A 24,113-nucleotide genomic window follows, 5' to 3' on the forward strand; every position below is an offset into this window, starting at 1 on the left:
GAGGCTATGTAGGGGCTATGTTACATAATTAAGGTAAGGGGCTATTAAGGGGCGATGGAGAGGCTATATAGGAGCTTTGTTATATAAATTTAGGTAAGGGGCTATTAAGGGGCGATGGAGAGGCTATGTAGGGGCAATGTTATATAATTAAATTAAGTGGCTATTAAGGGGCGATAGAGAGGCCATATAGGAGCTTTGTTATATAAATTAAGGTAAGGGGCTATTAAGGGGCGATGGAGGAGCGATGTAGGGGCCATCAAGTTGCAATGTAATATAAATTTGGAGAAGGAGCGATGAAGGGGCGATGTAGGAGCGATGAAGGAGCGATGGAGGAGCGATGGAGGAGCTATGTAGGAGCGATGTAGGGGCCATCAAGTTGCAATGTAATATAAATTTGGAGAAGGAGCGATGAAGGGGCGATGTAGGAGCAATGAAGGAGCGATGTAGGAGCGATGTAGGGGCCATCACAGTACAATTTAATATAAATTTGAAGAAGGAGCGATGAAGGGGCGATGTAGGAGCGATGGAGGGGCGATGTAGGGGCTATGTTATATAAATTAAGGTAAGGGGCGATGGAGAGGCTATGTAGGGGCTATGTTATATAAGTTAGGGTAAGGGGCTATTCAGGGGCGATGGAGAGGCTATGTAGGGGCTATGTTATATATATTAAGGTAAGGATTATATAAATTAAGGTAAGAGGCTATTAAGGGGCGATGGAGAGGCTATGTAGGGGCTATGCTATATAAATTAAGGTAAGGGGCTATTAAGGGGCGATGGAGAGGCTATGTAGGGCTATGTTATATAAATTAAGGTAAGGGGCTATTAAGGGGCGATGGAGAGGCTATGTAGAGGCTATGTTATATAAATTAAGGTAAGGGGCTATTAAGGGGCGATGGAGAGGCTATGTAGGGGCTATGTTATATAAATTAGGGTAAGGGGCTATTTAGGGGCGATGGAGAGGCTATGTAGGGGCTATGTTATATATATTAAGGTAAGGATTATATAAATTAAGGTAAGAGGCTATTAAGGGGCGATGGAGAGGCTATGTAGGGGCTATGCTATATAAATTAAGGTAAGGGGCTATTAAGGGGCGATGGAGAGGCTATGTAGGGCTATGTTATATAAATTAAGGTAAGGGGCTATTAAGGGGCGATGGAGAGGCTATGTAGGGGCTATGTTATATAAATTAAGGTAAGGAGCTATTAAGGGGCGATGGAGAGGCTATGTAGGGGCTATGTTATATAAATTAGGGTAAGGGGCTATTTAGGGGCGATGGAGAGGCTATGTAGGGGCTATGTTACATAATTAAGGTAAGAGGCTATTATGGGGCGATGGAGAGGCTATGTAGGAGCTTTGTTATATAGATTAAGGTAAGGGGCTATTAAGGGGCGATGGAGAGGCTTTGTAGGGGCTATGTTATATAGATTAGGGTAAGGGGCTATTAAGGGGCGATGGAGAGGCTATATAGGGGCTATGTTATATAAATTAAGGTAAGAGGCTATTAAGGGGCGATTGAGAGGCTATGTAGGGGCTATGTTACATAATTAAGGTAAGGGGCTATTAAGGGGCGATGGAGAGGCTATATAGGAGCTTTGTTATATAAATTTAGGTAATGGGCTATTAAGGGGCGATGGAGAGGCTATGTAGGGGCAATGTTATATAATTAAATTAAGTGGCTATTAAGGGGCGATAGAGAGGCCATATAGGAGCTTTGTTATATAAATTAAGGTAAGGGGCTATTAAGGGGCGATGGAGGAGCGATGTAGGGGCCATCAAGTTACAATGTAATATAAATTTGGAGAAGGAGCGATGAAGGGGCGATGTAGGAGCGATGAAGGAGCGATGGAGGAGCGATGGAGGAGCTATGTAGGAGCGATGTAGGGGCCATCAAGTTGCAATGTAATATAAATTTGGAGAAGGAGCGATGAAGGGGCGATGTAGGAGCAATGAAGGAGCGATGTAGGAGCGATGTAGGGGCCATCACAGTACAATTTAATATAAATTTGAAGAAGGAGCGATGAAGGGGCGATGTAGGAGCGATGGAGGGGCGATGTAGGGGCTATGTTATATAAATTAAGGTAAGGGGCGATGGAGAGGCTATGTAGGGGCTATGTTATATTAATTAAGGTAAGGGGCGATGGAGAGGCTATGTAGGGGCTATGTTATATAAATTAAGGTAATGGGCTTTTAAGGGGCGATGGAGAGGCTATGTAGGAGCTATGTTATATAAATTAAGGTAAGGGACTATTAAGGGGCAATGGAGAGGCTATGTAGGAGCTTTGTTATATAAATAAAGGTAAGGGGCTATTAGGGGCGATGGAGAGGCTATGTAGGGGCTTTGTTATATAAATTAAGATAAGGGGCTATTAAGGGGCGATGGAGAGGCTATGTAGGGGCTATGTTATAAAAATTAAGGTAAGGAGCTATTAAGGGGCGATGGAGAGGCTATGTAGGGGCTTTTTTATATAAATTAAGGTAAGGGGCTATTAAGGGGCGATGGGGCGATGGAGGAGCGATGGAGGAGAGATGTAGGGGCCATCAAAGTACAATGTAATATAAATTTGTGGAAGGAGCGATGAAGGGGCGATGTAGGAGCGATGGAGGAGCGATGGAGGAGCGATGTAGCAGCGATGTAGGGGCCATCAAGTTGCAATGTTATATAAATTTGGAGAAGGAGCGATGAAGGGGCGATGGAGGAGCGATGTAGGAGCGATGTAGGGGCCATCAAGTTGCAATGTAATATAAATTTGGAGAAGGGGCGATGTAGGAGCGATGAAGGAGCGATGTAGGAGCGATGTAGGGGCCATCACAGTACAATGTAATATAAATTTGAAGAAGGAGCGATGAAGGGGCGATGTAGGAGCGATGGAGGGGCGATGTAGGGGCCATCAAAGTACAATGTAATATAAATTTGAAGAAGGAGCGATGAAGGGGTGATGTAGGAGCGATGGAGGGGCGATGTAGGGGCCATCAAAGTACAATGTAATATAAATTTGGAGAAGGAGCGATGGAGGAGCGATGAAGGGGCGATGTAGGAGCGATGTAGGGGCCATCAAGGGACTAAGATATATATAATAGTGAAGGGGCCATGAAGAGGCGATATTTAATTAAATAGCCCCTTGGGATAAGAGGACATATCATCTCCTCTTTAGAAGGGGCGATAAAGGAGCGATAAAGGATCATTTAATCGCCTCTTAGGGCAAGGGGCTATTAAATCGCTCCTTTCAAGGAGTCATAACATCGCCTCTTGTTATAAGGGGCTATTAAATCGCTCCTTTCAAGGAGCCATTACATCGCCCCATGTCATAAGAGGCGATCAATTAAAATCATCGCCCCATATGGAGCGATGTCATGGAAAGGACTATACCCAATTTTTCTAATGAATAGCCCTTTCCCCTAAAAAATTATCATCAAATTATTCCGTTTGTTGCTTAGTTTAAAAATTGTGTACATTTTTCTTAACTTCCTCGTACAAAAAAAAAGTAAAATGTTTCTTACACTTATTTCTATATTTGGACCACCGAAGCCTCTCCCTTTTTATTTTTGAATTTAGAAAATATATCTTCCCTTATCGGGTACTATCTCTATGGGGTATTACCCCTAAAGGGCTTATCTAACCTTTACTTAACATATAAAAAAAAACTATTTTGTAAATATTCTTATAGTAGTGTTAATAGGACAAGATTTTATAGGAAATTTATTCTTAATTTAAAAAATACACAAAACAGTCAAAATTAGTAAAATGTGTAACATTTTATTACTATATTTTTATGCTTTCTTACAAATTTTTTGCTTGTTTTATGGAGTGGAATCCTTAAATTCTGTGTAGGGAAGTACCTAGTTACAGAGAAGCTTCAAAATTTTAATATTTCTTATTTTCTAGGAAAACAGCAAAGGGAAGAAGGTTGAGCTGAAGAGTAAGAAGAAGGTTGACGGTGAAGATGCGGATAATCTGCGGGGCCAGGTGGACCAGCTGAAGGCTGAGCTCATAGCCGCCAGGGAAACTATTCTCAAAATGCATGAAAGAGAAGAAGGAATCAAACAAAGGTTAGTTTTTTGGTTTAATTTAAATTACACTTTCACTTAAAGTACCTTGTTAAGCATTTAACTCCCCTCCGGTCAGGTTAGGGCGCCACAGGTATAGACTCCGTAGGATTAGGGGCCCCACAGGGATTAAGAATATTAAGAAAAAAAATCTCCCTCCCTTCTTATTTTAAATTTATTTTAAGAACAGGGGGGGGGGGTTAGTGCTTGAACAGCACTTTGTGTGAAAGCTTCAATTAAAGCTAGTTATTAATCAGTTTCATATTAATTTGGCAGTTATCAGGCTATCAAAGTATTTAATGTTTTTTTTACCATTGTAAGAAGTTTCTAAAAATGAATATTATTGACATGGTCTTACAAATGAAACTATGGACCGTTGCTGTTTTCTTTTTGTGCACAGCTAAATCACTTAACCTTCTGTTGGAGAATAGTAACTTTTAGTTTTTAAAAAAATATTATGAAATTGTTTAATTAGAAGCAACCTTTTGGCTTTTAGATTTGCAGCTTATTTTGGGTTCAATATTTTTCTTCAAATGTGTAACGAACAAAAGGATAGCAGCATAAGTTTAAAAATCAGAAAATGAAGAAGAAAAATTAATTTGTATAGATAAAAAAAATAGTTTTTTTCTCGCCCTCTTGTTTTGATTGGTGGAAGAGGTTGTGCAAAAATAACTTTTCTGTAGATAACAAATATCACAAGTCTGAAATTTATATTCCTTTAAAACCAAAAAAAGCAGGGATCTGCCATCTAACCCATCTTTAGAATATGGGTAGTGGTTGAACCGTTTGCGCACTCAACTTAATGAACCAAACAATCAAAATTCATTGAAAGTCCTCCAAAGTAGTTAAGCCAACGAATAAGATAATTTTGTCATAAAACTTTGGGGATTAGTGTAATAGTGTAATAAACAGCCCAATTTCCCCTCCCTTCCTTTAAAAAGGTGTCAATATTGAAAAAAGTTATACAAGCCAGTGTCCTTTTAAAGGGAATGTATAGCTGTATGAACTCTTGATTATGTATGAATAGTATTTATTCCAAGTTATTACATACATACAAAATAGAAAAGGTATATCAGCTATTTTTTAACCATAAATTTAAAAGATTAAAAATACAATTGATAAAAAAATCAATGAAGATGTCTAAATATTTTTTGTCAATATTTCCGACCACTATATGAATTTTATAAAAAGTGACTCTGGCTGATATGATAACGACATAAAATCTAATATGATTTGTTTAGATAATAACTATCCATTTTTTACAGCGAATGCTGGTCAATAAATAACTACTAATTTCAAGGAATTTCTAATTTTTTAAAATTTAAAATTTATCAACAAACCATGAAGTTAAAATTATTTATACAACTATTTCATAATTCATTTATCCCTGAAAGAGTAAAGCTAAGATATGCAAACGCTCCACATAAACTTAAATACTTCTTTTACAACGCACTTGTTAGGAGCAAAGATTTTCTTCATTTATATTTCTTTTCCTAAAATTGCTTTTTCATAGAGGACAATGGCAGGGGTGAGAGGAGGTATATACTTCAACCCCTACATCATTTTGTTTTGTTTTGGTACGAGAAAAAGAAATCAGCTACTTTGGTGTACGACTGATAAACTTAATAGATTTAAAATGTTATTCATTATATTTATACAAAACAAGTTGGCTGTTTGCCTATGTATTCGTTTAAATCTCCAAAATGATTCTACGAAGAGTTTAAAACTTTAAGGGAAGCTTCATTTTTCATGCTTTGTCCCCCCCAAAAAATATTATTTGGGTAAATAATGGTATGAACACCAAAAATATTTTAGTGGCTCCCAAATTTGTTCTTGATTATTTTTTAATTTATCCTGAAGGTTGTATCTGAAAGAAAACAAGGATGACAACATCCATAAAAGCGAAGCACTGAAATAGTAGGACAAAAGAACATTAACACTTGTATAGTGTCAGAACTGAATAATCATAATATATATGTATAAGAGTCAAAGCAAAATTGTAAGTAAATTTGTTGAAAAACTGCTTGATTCAGGATAATGTTTATGGACATACTTACATTTTTAGGACTTGGTTATAGAGTTGCTTCGCTTATTACATTATACTTTGTTGTCCCAGGAATCAATATACCAAAAATCAGATCAATCGGATGATTAGATCAGATATAAATTTGTTGTTAAAAAGTAAAAAAATCAACATGTTTAAAATGGACGTACGGACATTTTGGTGATGATTATAGAGTTGCTACGCTTTCTAAATCGTACCTAACTATTAACCATGCAAAATTTGAAATCGATAGGACAATTCTAACATGCCTAAATTAACGAAAAAAGCTATCCGTTACGGACGGACGGACGGACGGACCGACCCTAATTATAGAAAAGCTTCGCTTTTAAAAATCAAATTTCTATGTGTGGGATGTTTTATTCATACACAAACACACACACACACACGTACACACACACACTCGCACAAACACACACACACAAAAATAAAAAAATACACAAACGCACCGAAACACTTTGATAATTAAAACTTCATAAAAATTACCGATATAACATTAAAAATTAAAAACATTTTGTTGCAAATTTTCATACAGTATGAATATTTCAATAATAGGCGGACGTCAATAATATTAGATCTTAATCATAGAGTAGCTGATTTTTGTTTTGACTTCTTAGATTTCATATAATCATATAAATATTTCCCCCCACAAATAGATGATAGAACCACTGAATTAAAAAAATATATTATAAACAGTTTTCCGCGGAGAGTAAAATCAATGATTTAACATTAAATCCAGGTTTGTTGTCCCCGTTTGACAAAACAGGGATCTACCTTATGAAATTTATTTTAATATTCTTAGGAAATTGTAAATATTTCGATACGATACATGATTTTTCAGAATGGCTCCGTACTGGTTCTAATCTAGCAGTTAATCTGTTGCGTAGCTATACTTGAAATATACATACCATCGTTTGAGACCTTTTTTTTAGCATTTATATTCAAATTCGCAGTAATAACATTTATATAAATACTTGTATAATCTTGAATGAAGGACAATCACGTCTCCGCACTTTATATTCTTATCATTGGTGTTGCCCAGGGACAAGAGACCAGGATTCTGACAAACAATTCTGAAAATTTTCCCACGACCAACTTCCTTCACCCCCCCCCCCCCCCTTCTTACCCATTTCGCTTTAGTTACAGCACAAAACAAAATTTACTATCAAAAATATTCTGATAATCCAAAGGATTCTGACAAACAATTCTGAAAATTTCCCCACAACCAACTTCCTTCACCCCCCCCCTCCCCCCCCCCTTCTTACCCATTTCGCTTTAGTTACAGCACAAAACAAGATGTACCCACAATAATATTCAAATTTTCAGCAATTTAAAATAAAATAAATTATCTGAATTACGGTGTTGCCATTTCAATTAATGCCAACACAGTTGCTTTTTGAAGGGATAGAGGATTTGTATATTTTTATCCCAGTAGCTTTTTAGGACAGGATGAAATGTAAAGTTTAAGCCAAAAAATGACCAACAAGCAAAAAAATGAAGAAAAAAAAATTATTTTATCTTTTTGGTTGCTTAAAGAGGGGGCAAAAATTTTTAATTACATTTTCTATTCGTTGGCATAATAACTTTGGGGTTAATGGGTTCTGTTTGGCTGTTTTGTTAAAAATGTGTGTCCAAACGTTTCAACCACAAATTGTAATCTACAGAAGGGGTAATTTGTGTATCAACATTGGGGATGATTATACATCAAATTATAGGCCATTATCTTATCCTTATAGATCCTTGGGTTTTTAAAATACAAACTCCAAAACAGCTGATTTTAGTAAATTGTTACAATGAAAATAAACTAAATCTTCTATATGTGTACTAAATTAGATATCAAAATATTGTATGTTTATATTTAGTAATACATCTAATATGTTCTATTTATTCAAAGGTTAATGGATATGAGACTAGGAGATGATTATATCAGTATCAGTCAGACTTCCAGTGGAACAACCTCCATCTACCTTGCCAGCAAAACTCAGGTAAAGTAAAATATGTTTAAAGCAAGACTTTTCCGTAATAAAAATGTATCTGTACGTTTCGTCTAAACTGGTGTTTGTATAATTTATTTATACATATTCAAAATTTGTAATAAAAATAATGGTAGTAACCTTGACCTTTTTTTAAACAAAAATAATTTGATGTCTATTTTTAAACTATTTTTTTATTATTTCATTGCCTAGTACTTTTAGGTATACAGACACAAGCGCATAACTCTATCAATTAAAAACATCAAAACGTCTTTCTAATTGGGAAATCTTATTAATGAATTTCAAATTGTTCACTCATTCACATGTAAATCAAAAATTTTTGTTTTATCTCCACCATAAACCTCGCACCGAACAATTGACCATTTTGCTATATCCAGGGTACAAAACTTGTTGAGCGGTACGGAGACCTGTACAGCCGGACCCGTGTGTGTACTCTGGAGAGCCTCGACTCCATACCTGAGCTCACCTGTGTCGGGGAACTGAAGAACAAGCTCCTGTTCTCGGTGGTGGTGCTCGCCTTCCGGTCAGTTAAGCAGACCCTGGATAATATCAAGACACAGATTAGAAATGTTCTTAAGGTCAGTTAAGATTTTTTTGAACATGGGCGGGCAAAGGGGCGGGTTTTATATTGCGCTTTTTGTTAAATCCCCTCTCTGAAAGTAAGAATATTTCGATTAGATGTATCTGTTTTAAAGGTAAAATACGATGATACATAGTTTTAGGAGAAAATATGAAGATGTGATATTTTGACCATTTCGGGACTGTTTGGCTATACTTTTGGGAATAGTCCCTTTCTTAACATCGCCCCATAAGGAGCGATTCGTCATATTTTTAAAATGGCTTTTTATAGGTTATTTTAGGTTAGGTTAGGATATATTGGGTTAGGTGATTGCCCCACAGGGTTAGGTAATTGGCCCCACAGGGGCTAGAAATAGGAGAAAAGCTACTGTGAAAAATACGAAGAATCGCCCCATAAGGTGCGATGTTAAGAAAGGGACTATACCCCTTTTTTAAAACCTATGTTTTCACCATAGATCTTGAATCAAATTCTTAATTACTTCAGCCGTCTAGTAGACAGATAGACTGACAGTTAGAAATTCTATTACTTCATAAGATGTTTTAAATACATTTGTATGTAGTGTACCGTTACCCAAATCTTCTTTGGGGCATATGGAAATTAAAAATAAGTTATTAACAACATCTTCTATGTTATGCTGGAGATGATCTAATTTAGACAAAATTTTTAATTACATTTTTTTAACATTTGTATATCTTTTTAACAACGACTTCGCAAAGTACACCCAAATATTTTGACACTCCAAAACGATTCTTGACACCACCCTTAAAAAAAAATAAGGGGGTGAACGGGGATCAATTTGCAGAGGGGTGGAAAAACCCCTTTAGGTGTCCACAATCCTATATAATATCAAGGGGGGTGAAGGGAAGAAGATACAACCCCAAAAACATAGACGTCCAAGGGGGGGGTAAGGTGGGGATTACCCCCCCCCCCAATTTAAAATTTACCCCTGCCCTGGGAGTGCCGTAGGCACCCCCAACCATTTAGGAGGGGGTATTTACACCCCCCAAACTTGTTTGGGGGGTAAATACTACCCCCCAAAATAAAAATTATCCTCGGGGTAAAACTTTTTTGGAGGATAAACAACATTTTTACCCCCCCCCCCCCCTCAAAAAAAAGCTTGGACGACCCTGCCCGAAAACATTCCTTTTGAACGCTTTTTAATACACTTAATCGTCAGGGTTTCAACCAATCTACGTAACATTATAAATGCTTTATATCCTAATTTACTTGTGTGAAATTTAAAGACTAAACTCGCTACCTACTTGGAATTAAATGCGTAATATAATATAATTACGAAGCATCTCTATAATCAAATCCTAAAAATTAAAGTAAGTCCTTTTACTGTCTATTGTATTTATGCAACTTTAAAACAAATTTATGTACAGTTTTGTTTGGAATTACTAATTTATGTTCTGCTTATTAAAATCTGACACTCTACAAGAGTTATTGTTCTTTTGTTATCTCTCATTATTTTAGAGCTTCGCTTTTATGGATGTTGTCATCCTTGTTATCACTTTTAATCTGTATATTTATCTTTGACTTAGAGTTTCATGCTTATGCAATCTTTTGAAGTATACTCATATTACACAGACTAACCACACAACAAAGGTTAATTGTAGAGTATCCTTGCTACTTCAAATAGAATATACAATACATATTTGGAATTTTGTAACCAAGGGCGTGCACAATGTAGGTTATCTATTTTAAATGAAGTGTTTAGGTGTACTTAATAGAAAGTGTTAGACCTTTTATCTGCTTTTCCCCCCTTTTCCCATTTTTATTCAATTTATTTTACTTATTTGTTATACATTATTTATGAATCTCAATGCCCTTCAGCCCAAATGGCATGCACGCCCTGGTTGTCTATAACCCCTGCGTACCACCACATTTAAACTCAATTTCCTGTATTTGTGGAGAATTTTTTGTATGGAAGATATTTAAATAGGTTTCTGATTCAAATTTTAAAGGACTTGTTCCGATTCAAAATTGGTGTAGACAATTTTATTTTGCTCGTGGTATTGTTCAGCCAGGGGTAATTGGTTTGTGTGCTCTTTTGTAGTTGGGAATTAAAATAAATTTCTCTTATTGAAGATTCAATTTAAAATTATGGTATATGTTTTCTTTGATGGGTTTCGATAGAGTTTTTAGGTTTAACCTTAAATAATAGAAATTGAACAAATTTTAATTCGTGAAAAAGACAAAAAATTATACTTTAAAATAGAAATAGAAAAAATTCTCTAAATTATTTTTAAATCGGCTGAAAATTATTCTTTATTAAGATTTTAGTTTTCAAAAAGAAAAATTAGAGATCTAACATCTTAAGAAAGTGGGTTTTGTTTCAACCACCTAACAATATTGCAAGGTTTTCCTTGAAAAAAAGGTGCTTCTGTTTTATTATTTTGATTTTTTTTAAATCAAAGCTTTTTTACAATTTTCTTATAAATTACACAACATTGTTCCTCCTTCCCTGAGAAAGTGTTAAACATTAGACACAGGATAGGGATGCCCTATCCCTCCTTGTATATTACCAGCAGACCTTGAAAATAAGAAACATGAAAATGACTTTTGAAAATTGAAATTAGTAAAATAAGAAAGTCGGAAATGCAAATAATTAGAAATTATTAGATTTGGTATTGGGAAGGGGAAAAGAAGTATATTGCATGTGTTTACAAAAGCAAAGCTTTTCTATCATAAGATTATTTGCATCTGTATGTCGTAGGCTTATATTTATCGAATATAAAACAAATTGATTTTGAATACAAGACTTAGTAACAATAAAAGAGAATAAATAATTGGTACACTCAATTATTTTAAACAAAATTTTCTCTCTGAGGGTAAAATGACGGGTAGAAAAGTTAGGACACTTTCTTCCTAGATTTTGAAGAATAAGAAATAAATGCAAACGTTGTTTGATTAATTCTATTTAAATAAATAATTTTTTTTACTTAAAACGGCTAAATCGATGTCCTATCTATAAAAAGTAGACATAACCACCTGTTTTAATGCTATTTTATTCTATGGTTTGTTAAAGTGAAATCAATGTTCATGTATCGAATAAAATAACACAGCAAACAAAATTTCATTGTCAATGCCACTTTTTGTTTGGGTAGCTTGTCAGCCAGTCAAACTTTTTCAATAACTTCGTGTTAACAGTTGCACAGCTTTGCTTTAACTTAGACAAGGACAATTAAGTTCAATTCTAATGGAGCATTTTAGATATATAAGTCAAATTAAAATCTAAAAATGGGAGGTTGTAATACAACAGTATAATAAAAAATCTACCAAAATGTACTTTGTTAAACAAGTGGAAAATGGTTATTTGTGGAAGGTTAGATCCAAAAGAGAAAGTGTATAGATATAGATCAGAGAAAAAATGTGTTTTAAAGACAGACAGACACAAAAAAAATTAGAATATCTTTACTAATATAAATAGTTATTTTAGATCATTTGATCTTTCTCCGTGCTACGCTACCTTTGAGTATTACCCCCTTGTTAAAAGAAATAATCTTCCTTTTGATTGAGTAAAATATGTGAAACATATCATCATAAATTTCAAAGCTTCCACATTTTTTACTTTTTTCAATGGTCAAATTTTTAAGTTTCAACAAAATACGACCGACAGTAAAATGTCAATTGAATGATTTTAATCAGGACATAACTTTTATTTTCATGTCAAATTGTTTAACATGTATGGTCTTTTTTAGAAATACATATAACATTTATAATAATTTTTTTCTCAAATTTATGTCAAAAGTATATATATGTATATTTAGGGGTAGCTGTTCTAACAATCAATTCTACAAAAAAATCACGAAACCTTGTAAAGTATGTGGGAGTATATTTTGTTTTTTTTTCATGTAACTGAAGAGGGGTGGAAAAGAAGGGAAGGAAAAGGGGAAGGGGGTTGTGGGGAAATTTTCCTTTAGAATTGTTTGTCATAATACCATTCCCTTTTCCCTGGATATATTGTGAAAAAAAAAGTCTATGCAATAAGAAAGAGAACATCTATAAAAACGAAGTGAAAAATTAGACAGTCTGACAAACGAACATTAACACATAGACAGAATTTTATTTAGAAATCAGAACAAAAAATCTCAAATTTCATTTTAATCATATAAATACTTCGCTTATTAAATTTATCTTCAAAGGACATTTTATAGAGTTGCTACGCTTTCTAAATTGTACTCATTGTTGTAAAATCATAATACAAATCGTTATAAAGGACGATCATTAGATGCCTTAATTAGCTAATAGAGCTATCCGTTACGGGAAAAACTGACTGACCCTAACTGAAGAAAACCTTCGAATTTAAAAAAGAACATATTGCTGAAACCTTGTTTTAAGAGAAAAAATGTATTCATTCACAAAATCATTTTTTAAGCGTTCAATGTTTTTTTCACATTGAAACAAATGAAACAAGGATGAGATTTTTCAGACCAAATACAAACATAATTAAAGTTTGTTTTGTTTGACGTCTATCTATGTAAGCTACGTTTTGGCCAATTTGTCAAAGACCCTAAATATATTCTTATATTAAGGGTCGCAGCTGCACCAAACCGTCTTCTACAAACGGACAAACTGATTAACGTAGAGAAGCTGCGCTAACAAAATGCATTCACACACATAATGCATAATTATACATCACGTTCATTTCACTAAGAAATTTTCAATCAAACAATTCCCGCATTTTTTTCTATTTATTTTTTTCTGAACAATGTTTGTGTATATGTTTTTGCGAGAAAATGCAGAGGTATTTATTTAGAAAAACAATGGCTGCACGCTGCAATTTATTTTAAATTTTCTGCTCTTTGTGCTAAACCATGAGAAATATAAATTTTGTAGCAATTAAAATTGTTAAGCGCAAAGTATTTAACTTTTTAAAAAATATTGATTCAGGAAATGATAATAATATGATGCATTTGTGAGTTTTTTAAAGAAATATTAAGTGTATACTGTATGTTAAGTCGCGAAACAATGACTATTTTTTTAGGTCAGTTAATCAATTTTTGTGTGTTTTAACATAGAAAGTGTGTTTATCTGATTAAGCTAATTGATTTCGTAATTTTTCAACAGGTTTTGTTTTACGTTTTAGGGAAGTTTCATGCAGGTCCTCTTTTTCCTTCCGGCCAAATTATGTTTTAAAAGTTAAATGAAGAAGTCTGGAGTTTAAAATCTTTGATCATTGTCTTACAGATGGACAGCCGGAAGACCAGATCAGATTGACTGACGGACATACCCTGTTTAAGAAGTAGCTACGCTACTAAGAATTCCTATCAATAGTTCATACAAATTCAACCTTTACCCAGACGGACATAAAGTTACTGATAAAATCATTCCGTATACATACACTTGACTTTAAATTGTTAAAATATTTTAAGACTACTGAGTAATGTACTTTATCATAGTAAAACGTTTACTACTGATATGTTTTTGATATGCTTCCCTTTTCAAGAGTATTTTTAGGTTTTTTTGATTTCTGCATATGGTTGTTAATGCAAGATGTTTCATGTTCGCAAAAAAAGTCTGACTGCTTTAATTGATGTTGTGATCCATGTTCTATCATCATCTATAATACAAAGTAGCTTGATGTCGGTCCGTCTAAAGCTTAAGATCTCGGTAACCACTGAACCGATTGGATTCTACTCTTAAGGGTATATACCTATTGGTCCTGTGGTGGTTTTAAGCTATTTTCTTGGGAATTGGGACACCCCCAACCCCCGAAAAACAAAAAATCTTCCAATCCCTTTTTTTAGGGAGGCGAGCTAGGCATCAGCCTGTAGCAGTGCCTATTTTTTAAAACCAATTCTATATAGAAGGGTTGACTTCCCCTTATTACATAGGACGAAGCCCCCACAGGCTAGGGGCGAAGCCGCTAGTATGATATAAAGTGGTTAGGTTTTTTGGTCTGTAGCTGTACCGATTGAGTTCTCATTTTAAGGAAAACTTCACATATGTCCCAGGATTGATTTAGGTTTTTTTATTTCCAGATTTATGTCTTGGGATGGTGTTAGGCCATTTTTGGACCTTTCCTAGCTCTTAAAATATAAAGCCCCTAGATGCTAGAGGTGCAGCCGCTAGTAAATAAATAATTGAATTAACATTTTTTTTCAGTTGACCGCTGACAGAGAACTAGACCTTGCAGTGAAAGATCTTCACACCTGTGTGGACAGATACCTACATAAAGGATATTCAAATCAGGCTCTGCAGTCCATATGTGACGTAAGTATTTGTTATTAAGAGCGTAGCTACCCTATTGTAACTTCTTTTTAGCTAAATTAGTTCCGGAAAAATTTTCACAGAACATACCTTCTTTTACACTTGTTTTGACGATAATTAATATATATTTATAGCTTGCTTAAAATGGCATCAATATAGAAAATATTATAATATTTTAGAGGGAAGATTCATATATTACTTAGGCAGTTTTTAATTTTTCGGAGTAGACTAGCGCGCGGAAACATTAAATTATATAAAATACATCTGTAGCAACAATGCAATACTACTTTTCTGCGTTTTACAGTAATGACAAACAAATTACAAAATATTTTGTTTAGGATGTATTGAATCAGATATCCAGCACGTTGTTTGATTACCCCCAGATACGTCAATGTTCCCAGCTGGCTAAATATATTCAAGAAACAGTCACTGTGTCCTGGCAGTTAGCTACATATGTAAGTATAATTTCATATTAAAAATAACATTTTTATCCAATAATTGAAAGTTTTTTTAGTTTGCCCATTTAGATCTAGCTAACCGATTGAGTTCTCTATTTTTTGGAAGTTTTATATATGACTGGGAGGATTTACTTTTTTATCTAAATTTGATGTGATTAAGGCAATTTTTTTATCTTATCACTAAAACCTACTAAATTCAAAGAACTTCAATACAAACCTATGCAGTGAAAGAAAAAAAATTAAGATGGTTAATGCGTTTTTAAACTATTCCTTTTTTGTAACCTTTGCATAAACTTGTTCTGTACGGTCAGGCCTACTCATTTAATTTATACCAAAAAAATGGTGCATTAAAAAAATATCATGAAGTAATAGTTTCTTCATGATATAAACTTTTCTTCTTTAATTTGAGATGATTTAGTAATCGGTTTTGAATGATGCAATGTCTATATTGAAAAGTACGGTATGAATTAAAGCCAATGGAACTATTTATCCCTGCTTTGCTTTTGATATTATAATGTTAGAAAAACCTAAGTTTGAATGTTAAAACTTTAAAGTTTGATATGCTTATTATCTTGATTGTCAAGTATGTCAACATTTTAAAATTATCAATTTCGTTACTTTGAAATGGATTGTTTTTGTTCTACTTTGTAATCTAATTTAAGTCAATTTTGCACGTTTATCAACCATTCATGGGTCTTTAAAATTTCTTTTACATGGACGGGCATTTTCTTTTTTGTTGCGCATCTACTCTATAAATATATGTCTGTACGGAGTAAGGTAATAGAATTGATTTAAACGTAATTTTCTTTATTTTTATATTTCATTACAAAAGGGATTACAATTTCCATAAGTAGCGAAGCACTGCACTGGAATAAAAACAAATTTTTAAGTAATACGGACAAAATGAGATATAGAATGTTTTTCTCTAATAGCAGCCAAGAAAATGACATTTGCCTTTAGAAATGCCAAGTCTCACGCCCAAAGTACATTAAGAAAATGATAATTTACCTTCTACCTAAATAGCAGCAACAGGACGGACAAAGTAAGTTAAGGAGAAGATTTGGTATTAAAAACTAAGCTCTTAATTACAACACTGAAAAACCCAGGTATTTGAATGATATTCTTATTTTTCCTATTAACAATTAAAATTGATAAAAATCTAAAATTCCTGTCTATAAAAACATAAAAGGTTTGATGATTAGTTTTCAAGAAAAAAATTAGGTTTTTGTTAAATTTTAGATATGGATAGATATGTTTGTATGTCTAGCCGATAAAGTTGAATAACTGTTCTATATATAAAAAAAATATTTCAACAACAAATAAAAATTAACATTGAAGGCGTTAATACATTTTTAAAATTTTTCTGTATTTTGAGAATATCTGTGGCTTGGTTCATGGCTGCATAAGATAGTGGGTTGGTTCCGCTATCCTCATGAACCAATTTTATTAGATTTCTAGTGTAGCTTAAAACTTGCCCTTTGCCCATACCAAGCTTTAACTGAGATTATACACACTTTGATAGGATGACATTTTGTTGGGTAAAAAGGTCAAAATTTCGCAATAGATTTATTTCTCTAGATGATTAAGCAGGGAGAATAATTTTTAAAACTTAAAAAGGAAAATTTAGCAGACGAAGATTTTTGTTTATTCATATTCCTTATTGTACTAGCAACATAATTTTTAGATGGTATAAATTTTCAAACAGAAGCTTTATCCTATTCAAATATTCAAAGTTGACCTTTTATATGAATGAAAAAAACTGCCCGTTCTTATTGGTCCAATTAATGGGTTGGATATCTAGACTTTCTATATCTATTGTAAATATATGTCAATTATGAGGAAGTATTATTTTCAAAAATTTCAAGAATTTATTTGTTTTTTAAATCGTTCAAAACTTTATTGAATTCATGGTTTAAAAACCATAGATTTTTTTATATTTCATTACAAAATATTCAAAAAATAATCATTATTTACATTAAATTGATTATTTTGACCCCAGACAAATATGTGGCTTTTTCTTTTGCCATTGCCATGATTTATTAGTTGAACAAGAACAATATAAAAAGAACAGTAAAGTACATTTTAAATTTTTGGCAGTTATTGCACAAAAGATCACTAAGTATAGCTTGTTTTTAAAACAGCTAAATAAATACTTGTTCATTTTTGTTTATAAATTCTTAAAATCCTTCAAATAACATGGAAGATATATTTAATTTTAAAAACTTAATGTAAAGAGTAAGTCAGTGACATCCTGGTATGAGTTGTAGAGTAGCTACACTAGTAAAAAGATGGTTTTAAAAATTAAATTTTATAAATAATTCTTTTAACTTTTTAATATTGCATAACATGCATATTAATCAATTTATTATGTTACTTCATAAATATATTACAAAATTAAGTATGCTTATATGTAAAAGATTTAATAACATGGAAACGTTTTGGCTTGCTGTTGGCAATGTTTTGGTTTCGAGTCTGGCATTATTAAAAACTGTGGCTTTAATATAAAGGACGTGCAATCAAAGAGTTGGTTTTCTGTTGGATGGTACTTAAACTAACATCCTCTATGTTTTGACAGAAAAGGATATACTGTTTTGCCAACCATCCTTGGCTGTTTGACCTGACATGGGTGTACAGCAGTCTCGCTCCTACGAGTCAGTATTTTCCTAGATAAATTGGAACTTTAGTTATGTTTTTAAAAAAATCTAATAATAAGATAACAATTAGCTCTATAGGAGATCTTTTATAATAATTTGTACTTCTCTTGCATATCTCATTTTTTTACAACACAAGTATTTTTCATTCCAAACAATTTTTTGATTGTCCTAATTTAATCATGAAAAAAGATAAGACTAGCAAGTAGCTACAACTTAACAAGAATGACAACATCCATAAAAGCGAAGCTCTGAAACGGTAGGACAAACGGACATAAACACTTGTTTAATGTCAGAACTGAATAATCAGAATGCGAATGTATAAGCAAAATTGTAAGTAAATTTGTTGAAAAACTGCTTGATACAGGATAATGATTATGGACATACTTACATTTTTAGGACTTGATTATAGAGTTGCTTCGCTTATAATATTGTACTTTGTTGTCCCAGGAAACAGTATACCAAAAATCAGACCAATCGGATAATTAGGTCACATACAAATTTGTTGTTAAAAATGTAAAACTAAAATGTTAAAAACTACTATTCTTTTGGTGTCATATCCCTTATCCCTGAAAAAGGGTTTGAAAGATAGAGGAAGGTTGATGCAAGTCATTTGCTGACTTTGAAATAAGTTTGTGAATAGGCTAAGCACTCATCTTGTTAGTAGATTCACAATTAGGCTTGGGACACATATTCTATAACTAGCGTTTACGCCTCTAGGGGCACTTGAGTTGGGAGGGGGGTTAAGTAGACTCCCCCCCCCCCCACCACCACTTTTTAGTTTTTTATTTTAAAAAGAAAAAGCGAAAAAAAATTAAAAAATTGGGGGGGGGAGGTATTTTCTAGGGAGGATTTATCTTGGGTAGGTTGTATTACCCACCCCCCCCCCTCCCAAAAATAGTTCCAATTTTTTCCATTACCTATGAAAGCCTATCGTCTTATTAAGGTCTTAAAGTCTGTTGGTTTGTTAGACCCTTATCTTATGGGGTTTAACGATTTATCATATTGGCGATGACAATTGACAAGTTTTCTATTTAATAAACATATTGATATTGGTCTTCTTTTGTCTTGTTTTTAAAGTAGATTTATGTTTTTAAAAAGTTGTTATCAAGCCTAGTTACAAATTGCGAATCATTGCTTTGATCCCTCTTAAACTTTTTTTACACTTGTGAATTTCACTGCTAGAATCCTGGATTTAACCAGTGGACTCTCCAAAATTCCCACCCCCTTAATTTAAAAGAAATATTTAGGTACTACAAGGCGCTTTAACCCCATGGGGCCATACATCTGCACTTGAAGGGCTTTTCTAAAACTTACTTTTTTAAAATCTAAATAAAAGTAAATAAAATATTTGAAGGAAATGCCTTTGTTCCTTTGGTTAATTTAGGGAATTTGCCACTTCACTATAATTTTAACTAAGTAATTCTACTCTATTCATATCATTGCTTTCTTTTTTACAGTAAATGATGCACTTGTGACTCCTAAATGCCTTTAATTAGCTAAATATATAAAAAAAATTGTAAAATTTTGAAAATTGTTATCAAAACCAAAAATTCAAAATTATGGCATTTAAACTTGAATCAGGAACACACTAAGATAATACTAAGATTTCTTTTAGTAAATTGTTTTTAAATTAAATATTTCTTTGTCTGTTGTCTTTATGTGTGTGCTGAGTCATGGAACTACATAACAGGAAGTTTATACCATTTGATGATTCATACAATAACCTAAAAGTGATCTAGTATAAAAAAAGAGAAAACAAATTATTTTAAGGGAAAAAAAATCTAGATATAAAGTTGAAGGGTAAACAATGATATATCATGTGACGAAAAACTTGTAGAGTAGCTATGCTCCAATAATAAAAAGTATCAAGATTACACTTTAACCCGCTTGGTCTTTATTGTAATCAAGATTTAATGACATTGTGAAAAAGAGAGTTAACAGTATAATAGTCATAAACATTTTTTTCAGGGGTAAAGGGTTTAGAATTATTTATATAATATTTTTTTAATCGCTTCTTTCGACTAATTTTATATTAAACTGCGACCCTAGTCTTATATTAAACTGTTACCCAAGCCTTTTGGGGTTACAATACTTTAAGGAGTTGTGGTGCTAACCTGAAACATTTTTAAGAGGGGAAAGAATAAAACTTTTTTTCACTTCGAGGGTATAGATAATCTTAACAACTCAAAACCTGCTCAAAACCCTCCAGAAAATAGTCTAAAACTTGTCTCAGACTAATAATAATCTTCACTATAAAACTAGATCTTCAATTCCTTAAATAAAAAAGGTCTAAAAATTATTTAGTAAAATAACCATAAACTTATTCCTATATTACTTTAAAAATGTAGACTAAAGTATAATAATCTAGCTATGATAAAAGATACTGCAAATAATGTTGTAAAAACTTAACTAAGAATTCTTGCTCATATTTAATGTTCATTTATGTATCTTAAAATCTATATGTTTATGCAATAAATCTAATATTTATAAAAAAAACATATTATGTCTACCATATATACATACTAAAATGATTAGGTGTTTTTAAAACCTCTAGACTAATTAATTACAATTAAAATAGTTAAACAAATTATATTGTTTGAAAAAGTAAAATCTATTAGCTATTTGATTCTCATTTTTGCAGCTTTGTTAGAAAAGTTTTAGTCCTCATTTAAAGAGTGTGTCTTTAGGTACACCAATACATGACTTTTTCAAATCAGCAGAACCGCGTGAATGCGTGTGTATGTGCTGAAAGATCTCATCAACGGCTTAGTTGGTCGATTTTGATTTTTTGGGAAAATAAATTTCATGGAAAGGTTTTAGTCTATTTTGAGAAATGCTCCCACCATTTCTTTGGGTTAGGACCCTAGAGGATAAGGGTGAAGCCACTAGCATATCATAAAATACTTACAGTGTTGCGAAAATATGCGGGAATAAAGGGACACCAATTTAAAGAAGATGTTAACCTTTGTGCTGTTCTGTGCATATTTAAATGTTTTTGCTAATTAGTTCTGTCTATTCACTGTAGTCTAGGCTTTAGCAATTTATTTTATCTGATACAAAATTTTAAAATATTTTTTTTTAAATTTTAATATCCATTAGAGAGTTTTTTTATAAATTCCTATGAAAAATAGCATTTACAAGGGAGGGAGGAAACATTGGAGTGTAAATTATACTGTTCCCCAAAGTATTGTAGACAATTTCTCTCATTTGTTGAATAACTTTAGGGACTAAATTGGTTGGTACGAACTAGTGTGTCCAAATTTTTACACCAATAATTTAATCTACATAAAGGGTAATTTTGTTTTCTATCATTGTGTTTTAGAATGTAACATTGATTATATTTTTGTCCATTAGAGTCTGTTGTGATTATTTTTTACAACTAGAAGATAAGTGGTGACCCTTGTTAAGTAAAGCAGTTATGCTTTATTTTTATCTGTAGAAATCACGGAAAGAAATGCCCAGATAAACAGGGAAGCTTTTTTTAATCCCATGAATCTCAAGAAAGGATTAAATTACCCTTTCTGTAGATTACATTTTTTGCTGAAAATGTTTGGAATCTACAAGTTTGCAAAACCCAATCAAGGTATAAGAAAAGTTACCAAAGTTTTTAAGCCATAGAATGAGAAAACGTCTTTATAAATTTTTGGGTACCTGTATAATTTTAGTTAAATGTCTTCTTCTCTTGTTAATCAAGAGTTTTAATGGTCTGAGTCAATTGTTTATATTGCATTTTACAAAAGATGAAATTTCCTTCTTTATTATGCTTAAATCAAAGGCCCCCCATAACAAATTTAACCAAAGTTAGAGATGCAATTGGCAGCCCCCCCCCCCCAAAAAAAAAAAATAATAATTGACGTCCTTGTATTGAACAATAATTATTGTGTTGATATAATATGAGCAACAAAGATGAACAGGTTGATATACATTAATAAAGTGTGGAACTACATTAGCCACAACATTTAGTGGTTACCAACCACAAGCAGACAGCTACACAGATAACCTTAATAACATCTATCTTGGGTTATTTGAACGTGCATCATGTTCTAGTGGGATGTCCTATCACTACCACCTAGGGCTGGGGGAGAGGGGACATTGTTTTTTAAATTGTATTAGAACCCAAAGTTTTATAACCATGTTATCTTAATTGTTGGATTAAAATCTTTTGTTGAATATGATTTGTTAGTTTCTAACTAAAAGTATTCAAACTTTTCAACCAATAACTTTAACCTACAGAAAGAGTCATTTGTTTATCATTAGAGTGAATGTGTATTAATTTAACATCAACCGTCTTATCCCTTAAGATTCCTGCTACCACCTAAATATAGTTAACAGAAATTGACATTGTCATAATTTTAAAAAGCTAATTATAAAATTGTTCAAATTTTGTTTTGCCAAACTATTCTAGTTTTAGCGAATGTATTAGACAAGGCTTTATGCGGGTGCGATGTATCACCGTTTTGGTGGTATCCTTTTTATACCATTCAACACGACTTCATTAATGGGGAGTAGTTAGCAGGGATCACTAGCCACACAGTTAGCAGTGATCTCTTGCCACACAGTTAGCAGGGATCACTAGCTACACAGTTAGCAGTGATCTCTAGCCACACAGTTAGCAGGGATCTCTAGCCACACAGTTAGCAGGGATCACTAGCTACACAGTTAGCAGGGATCTCTAGCCACACAGTTAGCAGGGATCACTAGCTACACAGTTAGCAGGGATCACTAGCCACACAGTTAGCAGGGATTACTAGCCACACAATTAGCAGGGATCACTAGCCACACAGTTAGCAGGGATCACTAGCCACACAGTTAGCAGGGATCACTAGCCACACAGTTAGCAGGGATCACTAGCCACACAGTTAGCAGACTTTTTTACTGCTGTGACAACTTGAAACAGTTACGGCTAAAAATATGAAGTGTTGCGGAATGTCCCTAGGACTGCGGCTGCCAGATCCTCAATAAAACTATCTAACTCTCTTTTTAATTCTTAAAAGCAAAATGTAAAATTTTAATTCTGGCGGCAGCATAACCATTTGATAGTCATTAAGGTGGGCTTTGATCGCCCCCCATTAAGTTTTGCGGAGTCATCTGTATACAATTTGGTGATTTTTGGAAGCTGGGTTATTGTTAAAGTTAACTCAGAATGACGAGTAATATTTAGTTTTAAATCTTTATTATCATTTTATATATTTTATATTTGGCTGCCTTGTTCTTGATTAATTAATAAAAGGAATGTTTAAATACCTCAAGTTTTTGGCTATCATTCTTTTATGCTTTGTTAGTTAATTTTATTTTAAAGGTTTGTTTTACAGTTATATGTTCCAGACAGAACATAAATCTTTCAAATAAATATAATTTTCTAGAAAATATTCTCTTTATTGAATTGGTAATAAAATTTTCCTAACAAATTTACCACCGATTTTTTTTATGGGGGGTGGATTTGCATTCTCTTTGAACCTCTGAAATCAAAAAAGTCAAACTTTGTCTATAGTTCAAAGTTCCTAGTTTTTTACAAATCAGCACCCAATTGTGAGCTTTTTGCCTAACCCCCAACCCCTCCCTTCTCCCTTAAAAACGTTAGGAGCTAGCTTATATTGAAAATATTGATATTATTTACGTCAACTTTACAACATCAAATAAAAGTGTTTATAGCTGACATATCGACTAGACTTTTTCTAATAGTATTATACCTATTATTTTTGTTTATAAAGGAGATAATTATATTTGTTCCAATAGTAATAATTAAACAAGACCGTATTTCTAATCAAATTTGTCTAATCATAACCTACAAGTTTATATCAATAACAAACAAACAAACAAAATCACGATTATAATAATATGTAGAGTAAGGAATTTGGGTGGATTTTCATGTTCCTAAGGGGCCAATCCACTTTTATTCTTTATAGGTGGTTGTTGTGATAATAAATAACCTAAATTAAAACAAGTTTAAAAAGGGCTTTAATATTAATGATTGTAATGATATTATTACAAATATATCATGCGGCTAGCTTTTGTACTCTAGCTCTTCAACGTAGAAATTTTACCTAATTAAATTTAACTTTCTAATCAAGTAATTTGTCATTACAATGAACTATTCGCAAGACA

At 32.9% G+C, this 24,113-nt stretch overlaps 1 protein-coding gene across 1 annotated transcript in view; it reads left to right on the forward strand.

Annotated features, from left to right (window-relative positions):
* LOC145316172 (uncharacterized) overlaps positions 1-24,113 on the forward strand; it is a 114,684-nt gene that overhangs the window by 84,257 nt on the left and 6,314 nt on the right. Inside the window, exons 16-20 of the mRNA XM_080156504.1 lie at positions 3,884-4,047; positions 8,001-8,091; positions 8,478-8,678; positions 14,792-14,899; positions 15,235-15,351. Coding sequence (XP_080012630.1) covers positions 3,884-4,047; positions 8,001-8,091; positions 8,478-8,678; positions 14,792-14,899; positions 15,235-15,351 — 681 coding nt within the window. The remainder of the gene's footprint in view (positions 1-3,883; positions 4,048-8,000; positions 8,092-8,477; positions 8,679-14,791; positions 14,900-15,234; positions 15,352-24,113) is intronic.

The sequence above is a fragment of the Acartia tonsa genome, chromosome 4, assembly GCF_053477335.1.
Source record: "Acartia tonsa isolate MP-2025a chromosome 4, ASM5347733v1, whole genome shotgun sequence".
NCBI lineage: Eukaryota > Metazoa > Arthropoda > Copepoda > Calanoida > Acartiidae > Acartia > Acartia tonsa.